Consider the following 17,165-nt stretch of genomic DNA (forward strand, 5'->3'; position numbering starts at 1 on the left):
CAGTGTGCTGACCAAGAAATTAGTTGGCCGGTGGCCCAATCAATGTGTGGAGAATGAAGGTGCAACCATGGCATGCCGAGTATAATGGTGGAGGTTGTCATATGCAACACAAAGAACTGTAACTTTTCCCAGTGCAGTACCCCTATGGTGACCCCCACCTCTGGTGTCTGAGATAGTGGGTGATTCCCTTGCAGAGGAGAGTCATCCACTGCCGTAACCTGGATGGGTGGTTGTACTGGTGTGAGCGGAATACACAATCTCTTAGCAAACTCCGAATCCATAAAATTTGCCGCGGAGCCTGAATCGATAAAGGCTTCCGTGACCTCAGTCTTATCTTCCCATGTAACGGTACAGGGAAGAAGCAATCGTTTTTCTTCTAGGGGTAAAAGTCGGACGCCCAGGGTGTTACCCCCCACCACTCCTAAGCGGCAGCGTTTTTCCGGCTTATTGGGGCAGTTCTGTACTATATGCCCCCCTTCACCGCAGTACAAACACAGCTGTTCGGTCATTCTCCGTCTTCGCTCTACCTGGGTTAATTTTGACCGAGCAATCTGCATCGGCTCGGAAGGAGGCACGACAGGAGAAGGTGAAATAGTAGTAGGTGGAGTCACTGGGACCGTGGTGTAAGATACCCCTCTGAGACAGGAACTACCCCTGGTCTGTTTTTGGTAGCGCAGCCTGCGGTCGATTCGGATGGCCGCTGAGATGGCCTCATCGACTGTTCTGGGCTCGGGCTGGCTTAACATCAAATCAGAGACCTCATCGGACAGCCCTGACAAGAAATGATCTAATAGGGCATAGGTGTCCCACCTGGCCGTAACTGACCACCTCCTAAACTCGGCCGCGTAATCTTCGACCGGACCTTCGCCTTGACGCAAAAGCTTGAGCTTCCGCTCAGAAGTCGAGGCAAGGTCCGGATCGTCGTAAATTACCGCCATAGCTTTAAAAAATTCCTCTACAGAGGTAAGAGCTTTGTCTCCGGCGGGCAGGCTATACGCCCAAGACTGGGAGTCGCCGGACAACAAAGTTTTAATAAACGTGACCCTCTGGGTCTCAGTACCCGAAGATTGGGGTCTCAACTCAAAATAGGACAACACCCTACTCCTAAAATTCCGGAAGTCAGATCTGTGGCCGGAAAAGCTTTCAGGTACAGGCATACGTATGTCAGAGCTAGGAGAGGATCGCACATGATCCACTGATGTCTGGAGGGTTTGTACAGACCCTGATAGGGCATCAATAAGAGTTATGTGAGTGCCCAGTACTTGATTGATGTTGTCCACCGAAGCGGCAAGTACACCCAGACAATCAGTGTTTGCGTCCATTTTGTATTTTGGTCTGGCGTTCTGTAACGATCGGTGGGCGCAGAGAGTATCTGATTACCGGTGATCTGCAGTATCACCGGAAATACAGATATATACCAGATTATAAGTGATCTGCAGTCTCACCGATAATCCGATATACAAACTAACCTCTGTTCACCTGAGTAGAGTGTAGTGTTTGGTGTAACAGTAACACTTAGAGGACAAGGCCTCAATGCAGCAAGGAGTACTGCACAGATTCCTTCCGCAGACCTGAGCTCTCCAAGACGGGAGGAGTCAGACTGACAGTAGGAAGGTATATCTGAAAGTGACCCTCAGGAGGAAGGATCGCTAACAGAGCGAGGAACCGCCTCTAACGGTAAGGTCGGTTCTCGAGGTCGGACAAGCCAGGTCGTACACACACGGACAGATAAAGTACAAGATCAGGAGGCAAAGGCGGAGTCAAAGTACAGGCAGGGTTCAGCAACGAGGTATCAGATATATCGGGGTACAAAATCAGGAGGCAGAAACAGAGTCAAGGAACGAGCCGGGGTTCGGCAACAGAGTATCAGAAATATCGAGGTACAAGATCAGAGTTCAGGAGGATAGTCAAAGCAGGCAAAAGTCATAACATATAATCACAATCAAACTAGTACTTTAGCTATCAACAGAATCTAGCTAAGTGTAGGATTACAGCTCCAGCTGGTCCCGGCACACTTAAGGATCTGACTACAGGTCTGAGTGCTCCCACATATGTGATCGCACGCCAGACAAAGAGCAAGTGAACAACCAGCAGTATATATACTCTAGGACCTTTCCAGGACCTCCCTAATTGCTGGTCCAATGAGAGCAGTGGAATTTGTCAGCTGACCCAGCTGGTCAGCCGACACCCTTCTAACTGCTATTTAAACTCTGCCTCTGTGCTCGCGCGCGTGTAAGTCTGAATCCTGGTGGACTATCAGTCCCAGCCACACCAGTACTGTCATGCAATGTATCTAGTGCGGGGGCCGCCTCTGATGCGGATTCCGCCGTTACCAATGCGGATTCCGCCGCACTGCCCATGCGGCATGCGGCGTTTTTTCTGCGTTGTGACGCCATGCTGGACGCGGAAACAGCCGCCTCACCTCGAGAGACGGCGGCTTTTCCGCGTTTCCTCACACGCGGCTAATTTTATGAGCTCCGAGTTTGCAGAGAAGTTGGGCATTCCTCTCACCCCAGTAAAACCACCTGTCCAGGTTACTGCCGTGGACGACTCCCCGTTACAAAGGGACCGTCCGCTGTCTCAGACACCAGAGGTGGAAGTCATTACTGGGGTACTGCATAGGGAGAGTTTAAGTTTTTTCGTGTTACATATGACTACCTCCACAATTGTCCTAGGTATGCCCTGGCTGCAGCTTCATTCGCCACAGATTAATTGGGCTACAGGACAATTAACCAGTTGGTCAGACTTCTGTTCCCAACAGTGCCTAGGGAAATTGATATTAGGTCAGACCAAGGTTCATGTGGAGGGTGTTCCCGAGCAATACTCTGAATTCTCAGATGTATTCTGTCCCAAGGCTGCGGATAGGTTACCTCCTCATCGCCCTTTCGATTGCCCCATCGATCTCCGTGCCGGTTGTATGCCCCCTAGGGGTCACCTGTATAATTTGTCTGGACCAGAGAAAGTGGCTATGCAGGAGTACATCCGTGACAATCTAGCCAAGGGGTTCATTCGCCCCTCCCGGTCGCCTGCGGGGGCCGGTTTCTTTTTTGTTAAGAAAAAAGACGGAGGTCTTTGACCTTGCATCGATTACCGTGGCCTAAATAAAATCACGGTGAAGAATCGTTATCCGTTACCATTAATAGACGATTTATTCACGCAGGTCACAGACGCCAAGATCTTCTCAAAATTAGATCTGAGGGGTGCATACAACCTGATCCGCATTAGAGAGGGCGATGAATGGAAGACGGCCTTCAACACACCCGACGGGCATTACGAGTACTTAGTAATGCCCTTCGGGTTGTGCAATGCACCTGCCGTCTTCCAGGAATTAATCAACGAGGTATTCAGGGAGGTGTTGGGTAGATTTGTGCTTGTATACCTTGACGATATACTGATCTACTCCAACAACCTCTCCGAGCACAGGGTCCATGTCAAATTTGTGCTAAACAAACTGAGACAAAATATGCTGTACGCCAAGTTGGAAAAGTGTATTTTTGAGGTTACATCTGTCGCTTTTCTGGGGTACATAATCTCCATCTCGGGCCTGTCTATGGACCCTGCCATTGTATCCGCTGTTCTGGAGTGGCCTCAGCCGGTGGGGTTAAAGTCTTTGCAACGTTTTTTGGGCTTTGCCAACTATTATAGAGGGTTCATAAAGGGGTACTCCACAGTTATTGCTCCTCTCACCAGTCTCACAAAGAAAGGGGCAGATACCACTCACTGGTCTCCTGAGGCCTTACAGGCATTTTCTACTTTGAAGGCGCTGTTCTGCGCAGCACCCATACTAAGACACGTGGACACTTCTTTCCCTTTTATTGTTGAGGTAGACGCCTCAGAAGTCGGGGTGGGGGCTGTGCTGTCTCAACGTTCAGGCTTACAGGGTAGATTGCACCCGTGTGCCTATTTTTCTCGGAGATTCTCTTCAGCAGAGAGAAACTACGATATAGGTAACAGGGAGCTCTTAGCCATTAAACTAGCCTTTGAAGAATGACGTCATTGGTTAGAAGGAGGAGAGCATACAATCACAGTTTATACCGACCACAAGAATCTGGAATACATCGAGGGGGCTAAGAGGTTAAGCCCCCGTCAGGCTCGATGGTCCCTGTTTTTTTCGAGGTTCACATTTGTGATTACGTACACCCCGGGCAGTAAGAATATTAAGGCTGATGCGCTGTCCAGGTGTTTTGAGCCAGAGACAGCACAGCCCTCCGTCCCTGAGACGATTGTTCCGCGAAGATTGGTGCTGGCTGCAACGGATACTTGGGAAGACTGGAGGGAGACGTTGAGCCCCTTTCAGCAGGACATCCCAGAAGGGAAGCCTGAAGGGGTTATGTTCATTCCCTTGCCCTTCCGTCTCCAGATCCTAGAAATGTTCCACGCACATAAAAATGCTGGACATCCCGGAGCCGCCAGAACACAAGATCTTGTAGCCAGGTGTGCCTGGTGGCCCTCCCTGTCAGTTGATTGCAGGGAATTTGTTAGGGAATGTGCAATATGTGCTAAGAGTAAACCCTCCCGGCTGGCACCTGTCGGTATCTTACAGCCTTTGCCCGCCCCGAGTGAGCCATGGACCCACTTGTCCATGGATTTCGTGGGTGAGCTCCCCAGGTCTGAAGGTATGTCGGTCATTTGGGTGGTAGTCGACCGCTTCAGCAAGATGGCCCATTTCGTGCCCTTGAAAGGACTCCCCTCGGCCCAGGAATTGGCCGACCTATTCATCATCCACATTTTCCGGCTGCATGGCATTCCGGAAAACATAGTGTCGGACAGGGGAGTCCAATTTATCTCTAGATTCTGGAGAGCATTTTGCCACCAAATGGGCATGAAGCTGTCTTTCTCGTCAGGCTACCACCCACAGACCAATGGGCAGACTGAACAAATTAATCAGTCTTTGGAGCAGTTCTTAAGATGTTATGTTGCGGAGGCACAGAATGACTGGGTAAAATTTCTGGCCTTCGCAGAGTTCGCTCAGAACAATTTGAAAAGTTCGTCGTCTGGTTTTTCTCCGTTCCAGATTGTGACTGGGAGGTCGCCTAAATTCTCCCCCTTGCCAGTTGCCTCTTCTCCATTTCCAACCCTAGAGGCCTGGCAGAGGGCATTTAAAGACATCTGGGGGACGGTGAAGAGTAATCTGGAAAGGGCATTCCAGAGTCAAAAGGGTCAGGCTGACAAGAGACGCTCGTTAGAGTGAAGGTTCCAGCCAGGAGACTTGGTCTGGGTGTCCACACGTCACTTGACCCTGAGACAGCCCTCGGATAAACTGGGCCCCAGGTTTGTGGGTCCATTTTCAGTAGCTAAGAAGATCAACAACGCTACTTATTCCATTGATCTTCCCGCTAGCATGCGTGGGGTAAGGTCCTTCCACGTATCTCTGCTTAAGCCAGCAGTCCATGTGGGTCCCACTCCTCCTCCTCCTGTGTTGGTAGATGACCAACCTGAGTACGAGATAGAAAAGATTTTAGATTCACGTATTGTACAAAACTCGGTACAATATCTCGTGCATTGGAAAGGGTATGGCATTGAGGAGAGACAATGGGTACCTGGGAACCGCATGCATGCGGACGAATTAAGGAAAGAGTTTCACGCTTTACATCCCGAGAAACCTGGTAGGAGTTGTCCGGAGTCCACTCCTCGGGGGGGGATCTGTGAGGAAACGCGGAAAAGCCGCCACGTGTGCCAAGAGCTAGGCGGCTGACTCCGCGTCCTACGCGGCGCTTTGCACGCGTCTGGTTGTGTGGTGGAACGCGGAAAAGCCGCCGCATGTCCTGACAGCAAAGCGGCTGTTTGCATGCAGCAGCATGTGCTTGGTGTGGCTGGGTCTGTTAGTGCACCTAGGCAGATGGAGAGCTATGCTCGCGCGGGCCTGAATTCAGGACCTTTATACCTGCAAAGGAAGTGTCAGCTGATCAGGAAGGTCAGCTGATTCCTGCAGGACTCATGATTGGCTGAATGGTTCGGGCGGGGCAGCAGAGTCCAGCAACTATATATTCTGCTGCTTATTCAGTTGCTGGTTGTCTGGCGTTGCGATCACATACGTGGGAGCACCCAGATCCGTAGTCAGATCCGCAAGTGGGCCGGGACCAGCTGGAGCTGTAATCCTACACTTAGCTAGTTTCTGTTGATAGCTTAAAGTACTAGTTTGATTGTTATTATCTGTTATGACGTTTTGCCTGCCTGACTATCCTCCTGAACTCTGATCTTGTACCTCGATATTTCTGATACTCTGTTGCCGAACCCCGGCTCGTCCTTAGACTCTGCTTCTGCCTACTGATCTTGTACCTCGATATTTCTGATACCCTGTTGCCGAACCCTGCCTGTACCCGACTCCGCCTTTGCCTCTTGATATTGTACTTTATCTGTCCGTGTGTGTACGACCTGGCTTGTCCGACCTCGAGAACCGACCTCACTGTTGGAGGCGGTTCCCCGTTCTATCAGTGACACTTCCTCCAGAGTGTTACTTTTAGACAATCCTTCCTACTCGCAGCCTGACTCCTCCCGTCTTGGAGAGTCCAGGTCTTCGGAAGGAATCCGTGCAGTATACCTTACTGCGCTGAGGCTTAGTCCTCAAAGTGTTACTGTTACACCAAACACTACATTCTACTCAGGTGAACAGAGGTTAGCTGGTATATCGGATTATCGGTGATACTGCAGGTCACTTATAATCTGGTATACATCTGTATTCCCAGTGATACTGCAGATCACCGGTAATCAGATCCTCTCTGTGCTTCACCGATCGTTACAGTAGTACAGCTAAGAAATAAAACATTAAGATCAGATACATCAGTCTAATTGTTTCCAGTACAGGAAGATTTAAGAAACTCCAGTTGTTATCTCTATGCAAAAAAGCCATTAAGCTCTACAACTTTCAAAGTCGTGGAGAGGGCTGTTTTCTGACTTTTATTATCTCAACTGTTAGTTAATTTTTTACTTTTCCTCTGCCAGAGGAGAGGTCATTAGTTCACAGACTGCTCTGAAAGAATCATTTTGAATGCTGAGTGTTGTGTAATCTGCACATATTAGAGAATGATGCAATGTTAGAAAAAACACTATATACCTGAAAATAAAAATATGAGAATATTTTCTTTGCTGCTAATCTTCTAGTAATTATTCATGGTACACAACCAATTCGTTATATCATATATTTTTTTTCGCTTCAGTGTCTCTTTAAGTGGGCAGAGGCTGCTGGTACCGAAGTGGTTAAAGACAATAGATGAATAAATAACAAAAACATATAAAATGAGCCTTGTAAAAAGTGTGTGCTCTGTGGGGGGGGGGGGGCTAACAGGCATTGCTTACCTTTGGCGTGCCGCAATTTGACGTGCCCATGGCTGTGTCAGTCGTTTCCGGCTGCAGCAATGCATGCTGGGAGATTTAGTCCTTTAATGTGCGTACACCTACTGGCTGGGAGATACTCATGTTGAAGGACTACATCTCCTGGCATGTGTTGCGGCAGGCAGGAACGTTTGACACTGCCACAGGGGCTTGAACCTGCTGGAGCTGCGGCTCTGCCTAAAGAACATGGCAGAGCATATACAGACTGGGAGCAAATAGTAAGTAATTCTTGGTTTGTCGTCCACCCCCCAAACCGGCACACACTATTAAAAATTCTCTCTCGGGGAGGCTCATTTTAGGGTGTACATTTTTGTAATTTATAGCTCAGATCCCTTTAAAGAGACTCTGTAACAATTTTTTCAGCCTTAGTTCTTCTATCCTATGAGTTCCTATGCCTGTTCTAATGTGCTGGGGCTTACTGCAGCCTTTCCTAATTACACTGCCTCTGTAATAAATCAATGTATCTTTCCCCTGTCGTGTCTGTCAGGCTAAGGCTTTAAATGTGTGGAATGTGCAGGGCTGCTTGTCATTGGATAGAAGCGATACACACCCTCTGCAGGCTCTGAATGACTCACACACTCTGTATATGTGATCCTATTAGAAGCTGGTTAGTTTGTTTGTAAACATTGCCTAAAACTGTTAATTACAAGCCAGGATTGCAGCAGAGAGTGGCAGAAACAGCACAGAGGGGCACAGGAGAAAATAAGGAATAGAATGGTATGCTTTTTAGTGTAAAAATATTAGAGTACAGATTTTCTTTAAGAAGGGAAAGATGGGCTTTGGGGAACTATAAAACTGTATAATTAACATCAGTTGTGTGTAAACTGTCTGAAGGTATCCTAAGGGGGGCTGTGCAAATATTATATAGCACATAATCATTTACTAGGGGAAAAAGCATGTGTGGGGGCATAGAACTGGCTACAAATTAATCATGCTTATAAAAAGTACAAAGTATACACTGGTGCACACATAAACAGTCAAACAGCTGTTGTATCATATTTAATGAATCTCTAGATCATAAACATCACATTAAAACCCCCAAAAATTGAGTACGTAGAAAAAAGTAGTGAAGGTTTGTTATAAAACATGCAATAGGGTTAAAGGGCTTTAACTGCCTGTAATATTGCACTGCCAATAGAGAATATTCTCGTTTAAAATCTTGGGCCCCACAGGGATATTTGTATAGGGTACTTATAGCACACCTTTACTACTATTTCACTGCTTTAGAAACTTTTAATTGTTTATAATCTATGTGACACAATAAATGTTTACAGGATTATGGTAACGCTGGTAAATATATGCACGTTTGTTTTTTTCTCATTATTTTTATGTTTATATTACTAGTAGCCATGCCTTAGCAAATTTGGCTACTGGATTGATATCTTGTTGGTTTGCACTATTCTTAATAAATGGATCATACTCAGATGGACAACTGTTAGCAGTGATGTCCTGCAAGGACCAGTACTTGGTCTAGTTCTCTTAGATGTATTTATTTACCACTTGAGGACCGCTGTGTTAAACCCCCCAGTGAAAAGGCCATTTTCTCCTAATTGCCAATACAATCTGTCAATACAATACAATTGCCAATTCCCTTCAGTGCCAATACAACCTGTCATCTAAGAGGCCACCCTGCTTATGACTGATTCCACAAAATTCGGCCCCTCATAGACCACCTGTCATCAAAATTTGCAGATGCTTATACCCCTGAACAGTCATTTTGAGGCATTTGGTTTCTAGACTACTCCTCACGGTTTTGGGCCCCTAAAATGCCAGGGCCGTATAGGAACCCCACAAGTGACCCCATTTTAGAAAGAAGACACCCCAAGATATTCCGTTAGGAGTATGGTGAGTTCATAGAAGATTTTATTTTTTGTCAAAAGTTAGCAGAAATTGGTTTTTTATTGTTTTTTTTTTTTTCACAAAGTGTCATTTTCCACTAACTTGTGACAAAAAATAAAATCTTCTGTAAACTCACCATAAACCTAACGGAATACCTTGGGGTGTCTTCTTTCTAAAATGGGGTCACTTGTGGGGTTCCTATACTTCCTTGGCATTTTAGGGGCCCTAAACCGTGAGGAGTAGTCTTGAAACCAAATGTCGCAAAATGACCTGTGAAATCCTAAAGGTACTCATTGGACTCTGGGCCCCTTAGAGCAGTTAGGGTGCAAAAAAGTGTCACACATGTGGTATCGCAGCACTCAGGAGAAATAGTATAATGTGTTTTGGGGTGTATTTTTACACATACACATGCTGGGTGGGAGAAATATCTCTGTAAATGAGAATTTTTTTGTTTTTACACAAAATTGCCCATTTACAGAGATATTTCTCCCACCCAGCATGGGTATGTGTAAAAATACACCCCAAAACACATTATACTACTTCTCCTGAGTACGGCAATACCACATGTGTGACACTTTTATGCAGCCTAGGTGCGCCAAAGGGCCCAAAGTCTTATGAGTACCTTTAGGATTTCACAGGTCATTTTGAGGCATTTGATTTCCAGACTACTCCTCACAGTTTAGGGCCCATAAAATGCCAGGGCAGTATAGGAACCCCACAAGTGACCCCATTTTAAAAAGACGACAACCCAAGGTATTCCGTTAGGAATATGGTGAGTTCATAGAAGATTTTATTTTTTGTCACAAGTTAGCGGAAATTATTTTTATTTATTTTTTTCACAAAGTATCATTTTCCACTAACTTGTGACAAAAAATAAAATCTTCTATGAACTCACCATACTCCTAACGGAATACCTTGGGGTGTCTTCTTTCTAAAATGGGGTCACTTGTGGGGTTCCTATACTGCCATGCCTGGGTGGCAGTGACAGATGGTGACAGGGGGTGATGGATGGGTGATTGACAGGTGATCAATGGGTGATTACAGGGGAGAAAAGATGTATACAGTACACAGGGGGGGGGGTCTGGGAAGGATCTGAGGGTGTGGGGGTGATCAGGAGCCCCCAGGGGGCAGTTTAGGACCTAATCTAAAATATAACGTTGGCAGATAGTGACAGGGGGTGATTGATGGGTGATTAGGGGGGTGATTGGGTGCAAACAGTGGTCTGAGGGGGTGATCAAGGGGGGTATGAGGGGTGCTGTGGGCGATCAGGGGGCAGGGGGGGCAGGATCAGTGTATGTTACATAGTTACATAGTTATTTTGGTTGAAAAAAAGACATACGTCCATCGAGGTTCAACCAGTACAAAGTACAACACCAGCCTGCTCCCTCACATATCCCTGTTGATCCAGAGGAAGGCGAAAAAACCCTTACAAGGCATGGTCCAATTAGCCCCAAGAGGGAAAAATTCCTTCCTGACTCCAGATGGCAATCAGATAAAATCCCTGGATCAACATCATTAGGCATAACCTAGTAATTGTAGCCATGGATGTCTTTCAACGCAAGGAAAGCATCTAAGCCCCCTTTAAATGCAGGTATAGAGTTTGCCATAACGACTTCCTGTGGCAATGCATTCCACATCTTAATCACTCTTACTGTAAAGAACCCTTTCCTAAATAAATGGCTAAAACGTTTTTCCTCCATGCGCAGATCATGTCCTCTAGTCCTTTGAGAAGGGGCAAAAAGCTCATCTGCCAAGCTATTATATTGCCCTCTGATGTATTTATACATGTTAATTAGATCTCCTCTAAGGCGTCTTTTCTCTAGACTAAATAAACCCAGTTTATCTAACCTTTCTTGGTAAGCGAGACGTTCCATCCCACGTATCAATTTTGTTGCTCGTCTCTGCACCTGCTCTAAAACTGCAATATCTTTCCTGTAATGTGGTGCCCAGAACTGAATTCCATATTCCAGATGTGGCCTTACTAGAGAGTTAAACAGGGGCAATATTATGCTAGCATCTCGAGTTTTTATTTCCCTTTTATTGCATCCCTTAATTTTATTAGCTTTAGCTGCAGCGGCTTGGCATTGAGTACGATTATTTAACTTGTTGTCGATGAGTACTCCTAAGTCCTTCTCCAAGGTTGATGTCCCCCACTGTATCCCATTTATTTTGTATGGTGCTAGACCATTGGTACCACCAAAATGCATGACTTTACATTTTTCAACATTGAATTTCATCTGCCATTTATGTGCCCATATAGCCATCCTATCCAGAACCTGTTGCAATATGTCACTATCTTCCTGAGAGTTGATGATTTTGCACAATTTTGTATCATCTGCAAAAATAGCAACATTGCTTTCTACTGCATCTACTAGGTCATTAATAAATAAATTGAAGAGCACAGGACCCAGTACAGACCCCTGTATGTGTGTTGTTACTACAAGGGCTGCCTCCGCCCATGGTGGTCGCTCGATCACTGGAATCACCAGGGGAGGAGGCAGCCAGTATAATACACTTTGTATAGATAACAAAGTGTATTATACACTTTAGTATGGTGAGATCGGAGGGTAACAACCCGCCGGCGCTGCAAATTGGCCGGCGGGTTGACGTCGCAGGTGGGCGGGGCCTAATGCCGGCGGATCCCCAACTAATCAGTCACCCAGGTGCCTCCACCAATCTGCGTTACGCGGTCCTGGGGGAGCCATCTTGCCGACGCCTGTAGGTAGTGGGTGGTCGGCAAAAGGTTAATCTACTTTTTGGTACTTTTTCAATTGCAGAATATTAAAAAGTTAGAGCGTTCTCTCTGCTCTAAAAGATAAGCAATAGCATAATAACATTTAAAGAAATTAATTTCATTGTTGCAGCTGATACAAAGCATGCATTAAATCTGCAGTGTGTATACTTCCTGCTTTCATGGAAGCAGAAAAAGGGTTAACATCATGTGTTTACACATTAGCCATTCTGCCAAGGCCAGCTGACACAGCTGAGAGATCAAATTACAGATGTGACTAGTCACAGATGAGGGGGAATTAGACAGCCTAAACACTCTAAATACAAAAATGGTGCATTTCTTTATGTTTTATTTCTGTTCTGTTCAAGAATTTAGGTCCAATGTAAACAGACAATGAAAAATTATCTCCTCGAAAACTGAATTGAATAAGGGCTATTGATTCCTGCAGGTGGTCAGAACATTTATCAGAACCGTAATAATATTACAGAGATTTCTTTTGATTAACTCTTAAAGTAAAGTTTCCTAAAAATGGTTATACTTTGGGGCCCCAATATATAACGTTTAGCCTCCTGTGCAGTTTTATAATCTTTGCTGCTATGGTGTCAATCAGAACACACCTGTTATTATCTCCTATGAGGAGTGTCTATGAGGAGTGTCTATGACAAGTGCAAAGGTATTCTGCTAATAAACACAAGGTATTCTTACATCTGACACACATTTAACTATGACATGCAAATGTGAAATATGTTTGAGTTACCTGAAATCCATCCAGCAATGAATTCAGCATAGGTCATTGCAGAATCTATGAAAACTTATAGGTTTCATCTGTAAAAGACAACAGTAAGGTCTTATCCTCAGCCAAACGACTCGAACTTTGAGTCATGTGCTGAGTATAAACGTTAACTAATTGGTGGGCAGTTAATAGTTTTGCTGTTTCAGTTAAGGTATGATTAATTGAAACACATGAACAATAAACACATTTTCATCAGATTTTTAAATATCAGGGTTTAAATGGAAAGCATAATGGGTTTTAGTATGTTTATATCAGAGACGGATTCGGACTAGTTAGAGCCCTACACAGGATGATCAATCTAGATCCCGCACCATACATGCCCACTTTTTTGGTATATGGAAGATATAGCAAAAGTAAGGACAGATATTAATATTGTCATCCCAAAGTCTCATAATACTTTTGGCTGACATTGTGCTGATAATTCTGATATTCAGACATGCTTGCTTATCTCTGTGCTAAGCAGCACGCACTACAAGGGAACCCCCACCTCTGAGGACCTAAACCCACCCCCCACACACACATTCACACACCACCACACCACACTCACCCTAAGTGCCTAAAACAAAACTCTCCACCTAATGCCGAAACCTAATACCCCCTCCTAGGGCCCCAAACTATTATTATTTAGTATTTATATAGCGCAGACATCTTCCGCAGCGCTGTATAGAGTTTATTGTCTTGTCACTTCACTGTCCCTCTGAGGAGCTCACAATCGAATCCCTACCATAGTCCTATGTCTATGTATGTATTGTGTAGTGTATGTATCGTAGTCTAGGGCCAATTTAGGGGGGAAGCCAATTAACTTATCTGTATGCTTTTGGGATGTGGGAGGAAACCGGAGTACCCGGAGGAAACCCACGTAGACACGGGGAGAACATACAAACTCCTTGCAGATGTTGACCTGGCTGGGATTAGAACCAGGGACCCAGCATTGCAAGGCGAGAGCGCTAACCACTACGCCACCGTGCTATCACCCACCTAATACGAATCTTAGGCCACAACTGTTAATTCCTCTGAAACCGAACTCACCACTTGGGTGTCCAACTACCACCTGATTACTCCAGTTGACCTGATCCAAGTTAGAGACAGTGGGAAAGCGTGAATAAGAGAGAAAGGGAAAGTGTGTGCAAGAGGGAAAGTGTGAGTAAAAGACAGAGGAAAAGTGAGTGTGAGAGGGAGTGTGCTAGTGAAAGAGAGAGGGAAACTGTGAGTTAGATACAGTGGGAAAGTGTGTATGAGAGAGAGTGTGAGTGAATGACTGCGTGTAAGAGGGAGAGTATGAGTGAAAAATAGAGGGAAAGCGTGAGTGAGAGACAGAGGAAACGTGTACTGTATGTGGGAGGGAGAGTGTGAGGTAAAGACAGAGGGAAAGTGTGAGTGAGAGTGAAACATAGAGCCAAAGTGACCTGACCTCATCCAAGTTAGAGACAGTGGGAAAGTGTGAATAAGAGAAAGAGGGGAAGTTCAAGTGTGTGCAAGAGGAGAAGTGTGAGTAAGTGACAAAGGGAAAGTGTGTGTGTGTGAGAGAAAGCATGCAAGTGAACAAGAAAGGGAATGTGAGAGACAAAGGAAAAGTGTGTGTGAGAGGGAGAGTGTGAATGAAAGAGGATGAGAAAGTGTGAGTGAGAGACAGTGGGAAAATGTGAGTGAGAGTGAAAGAAAGAGGGAAAGAGTGAACGTGTTAGTGTTAGTCAAAGGGAAAGTGTGATCGAGAGACAGAGGGAAAGTGTGTGTGAGAGACAGTGGGAAAGTGCGTGTGAGAGGGAAAGGGTGGGGTAAAGACAGAGGGAAAGTGTAAGAGACAGTGGGAAATTGCATGCGAGAGAGAGTGTGAGGTAAAGAAAGAGGTAAAGTGTGAGTGAGAGACAAAGGGAAAATGAGAGTGAAAGACAAAGAGAAAGTGTGTGTGAGAGGGATAATGTGAGGTAAAGGCAGAGGAAAAGTGTGAGTGAGAGACAAAGGGAAAATGAAAGTGAAAGACAGAAGGAAAGTGAGTGAAAGATAGAGGAAAAGTGTGTGTGAGAAGGGAGGTGTGAGTGAAAAACTGAGGCAAAGATTGAGTGAGAGCCAGTGAAAAGTGTGTGTGAGTGGGAGAGTGTAAGTGAGAGACAGAGGGAAAATGTGTGTGAGAGAGTGAGTGAGAATCAGAGGGAAAGTGTGTGAGAGGGTAAGTGTGAGTAAAAAACAGGGAAATTGTGTGTGAGAAATAGAGGGAAAGTGTGAGCGAGAGACAGAGGGAAAGTGTGTGTGAGTAACAGAGGGAATGTGTGGTGTAAGCATGTGAGTGAGAGACAGATGAGAAGGTGTGTGAGAGTGTGAATGAGAAACGGGGAAAGTGTGTGAGAGGGAAAATGTTAGTAAAAGACAGAGAGAAATTGTGTGTGAGAGATAGAGGGAAATGTGAGTGAGAGACTGAGGGAAAGTGTGCGTGAGAGAGTGAAAGACAGCCAGACTGTAAACACAGAAGAAACAAAGTGTATGTGAGCAAGGGAAACAAAGAGAGAGGAAGGGGAGAGAGTGTATGAGAGAGAGGCAGAAAAAGAGACTTTGTGTGTATGAATGCTAAACAGAGTGTGCGTGTATGAACGCTAAACAGAGTGTGAGAGAGACACAGAAAAAGAGTGTAAGAGAGGAGAGAGAGGATTGCAAATTGGAGGAGCAGTATTGGCAACTTGATAGAAGCTACATTTTATATATGAACATCAGACAATCTATACATATAAGAAATTCACAACTCTCAAAGGAAATCTCACCAATGTACAGGAGAGCTATAGGTCAGACTTAACAGCTTGTGTACTCTGCACAGTACACTGCAGGTCCGCAGCTCGGGAAGACTGATGTCCAGGGACAGCTTACAGATCTAACTTCTCTCTGGCAGAGTAGTGGGGGAAGGGTAGCAGAAGTGGCTTGTGTGTTAGGTTGGAACCCACTGGAGATTGCTGATTGCTGTAGCAATCGCTCAGCATTTTCACTACCATTTTGTACGGTGATTATCGGAGCGATTTCCAGCAATTTTTGAAGCAATTTTATTTTAGTGCCAGCAATCTGAAAAGCGATTGTGATTAGCAGTTTACATTCGGATTGGCCATACAATTTTTGAGTTATTAAGGTGCTGAAAAGCAGTGGCCACACCAGGGCCTTTGGGCCCCAAAGGGACCCACTCAACTACAGTATTAGCTCTTTATTTGTTCTGTGCTGGTATCAATCACTTCTGTAGATGCTTTGAATGGTAGTAATCATTAACCCCCCTGCAGTTTCAAAAAAATCGACAGGGGGGCGGCGCAGCACTTTTTTTTCTTCTAAATCATGTAGTTAGCCTAGGGCTAGCTACATGATAGCCGCTGTGCAGCGGCATCCCCCCACCCCTTCTGATCGCCTCCGGCAAACAGGAAATCCCATTCAGAACGGGATTTCCTGTTTGGCTCCCCCCGTTGCCATGGCGGCGATCGAAATGATGTCATTCACTTCATAGCGTCAGAGGGAGTTCTGATCCACCCCTCAGCGATGCCTGGCACTGACTGGCCAGGCTGCGCAAGGGGTCTGGGGGGGGGCTGCGAATCTGCGCGGAGCGGCGGCGATCGGGAAGTACACGCAGCTAGCAAAGTGCTAGCTGTGTGTAACCAAAAAAAAAAAATTATGCAAATCGACCCACAAGGGCCTGAAAAATCCTCCTTGGCGGCTTACCCTGAACTCGGGATAACCAGCAAGGAGGTTAACAAACTGTTCCCCATCCCTTTCTTGCACCTCTGACATTGTGGTTGTCCTTGGCAGGTCTTGCTTTGCAATACGAATTGTTATGTATAGAGTCAGTGGCGTAGAAATATGGGACTGCACTGGCCACATGCATGTACCTTCTACTAAATAGGGAGTGCAGAGGTTGCGACCGCACCAGGGCCCTTGGACCAGAGGTGCCCACAAGGGCCCTCCTTTAACTGCTTTATTAGCTCCTTATTAGTGCTCAGCTGGGAATGATCCCCTCTATATGTGCTTTGATTAGTTTAACCATTATTAGACTGTTCCCCTCCACTGCTTACACCTCTCTGACACTGCAGCCGTCCTTGGTAGGTTTTGATGTTCCATATTAGTTCATATGTATAGAGCGCTGGAGGGAAGCTAAAGTAAAACTTACACTGGGGTCTAGAGCTCCTAAGCTACGCTACTGTATAGAGTGCTTGGGGGGCCCCATGTAAAACTTGCACAGGGGTCCACAGCTCCTAAGCTATGCCACTGCTGAAAAGAATTGTGAATCGAAAATGAGTGGTTTGTAACCACATAGTTTTGCTCAGCTGAAGCATTGGAGCATAGTAACAGCTAATACTGTAGATAGCGGAGGTGGTATGCCCTGAATTTTAAACATGGTGTGAAATTATAAAAATGCACCAGTGATCAGGGCCTCATTTTAGCTTCATATACATACTAGATAAAACTTGGCTGAGAATCCTGTGTCAGGATATACAGTATGTAGCCAAG

General features: G+C 45.7%; 1 protein-coding gene across 4 annotated transcripts in view; it reads right to left on the reverse strand.

Moving 5' to 3' along the window:
- SLC25A45 (solute carrier family 25 member 45) overlaps positions 1–15,532 on the reverse strand; it is a 70,868-nt gene extending 55,336 nt beyond the window's left edge. For 2 of the 4 annotated variants that reach the window (XM_068261672.1, XM_068261669.1), the window contains exons 1-2: positions 15,449–15,532; positions 12,660–12,727 (exon numbers count right to left, since the gene is read on the reverse strand). In XM_068261672.1, coding sequence (XP_068117773.1) covers positions 12,660–12,689 — 30 coding nt within the window. In that variant the 5' untranslated portion in view covers positions 12,690–12,727; positions 15,449–15,532. Of the gene's footprint in view, positions 1–12,659; positions 12,761–13,724; positions 13,744–15,448 lie in introns of those variants that run through there. The other 2 variants (XM_068261670.1, XM_068261671.1) reach the window with 2 other exon arrangements.
- Positions 15,533–17,165: the final 1,633 nt, after the last annotated feature.

The sequence above is a fragment of the Hyperolius riggenbachi genome, chromosome 11 (assembly GCF_040937935.1).
Source record: "Hyperolius riggenbachi isolate aHypRig1 chromosome 11, aHypRig1.pri, whole genome shotgun sequence".
Lineage (NCBI taxonomy): Eukaryota > Metazoa > Chordata > Amphibia > Anura > Hyperoliidae > Hyperolius > Hyperolius riggenbachi.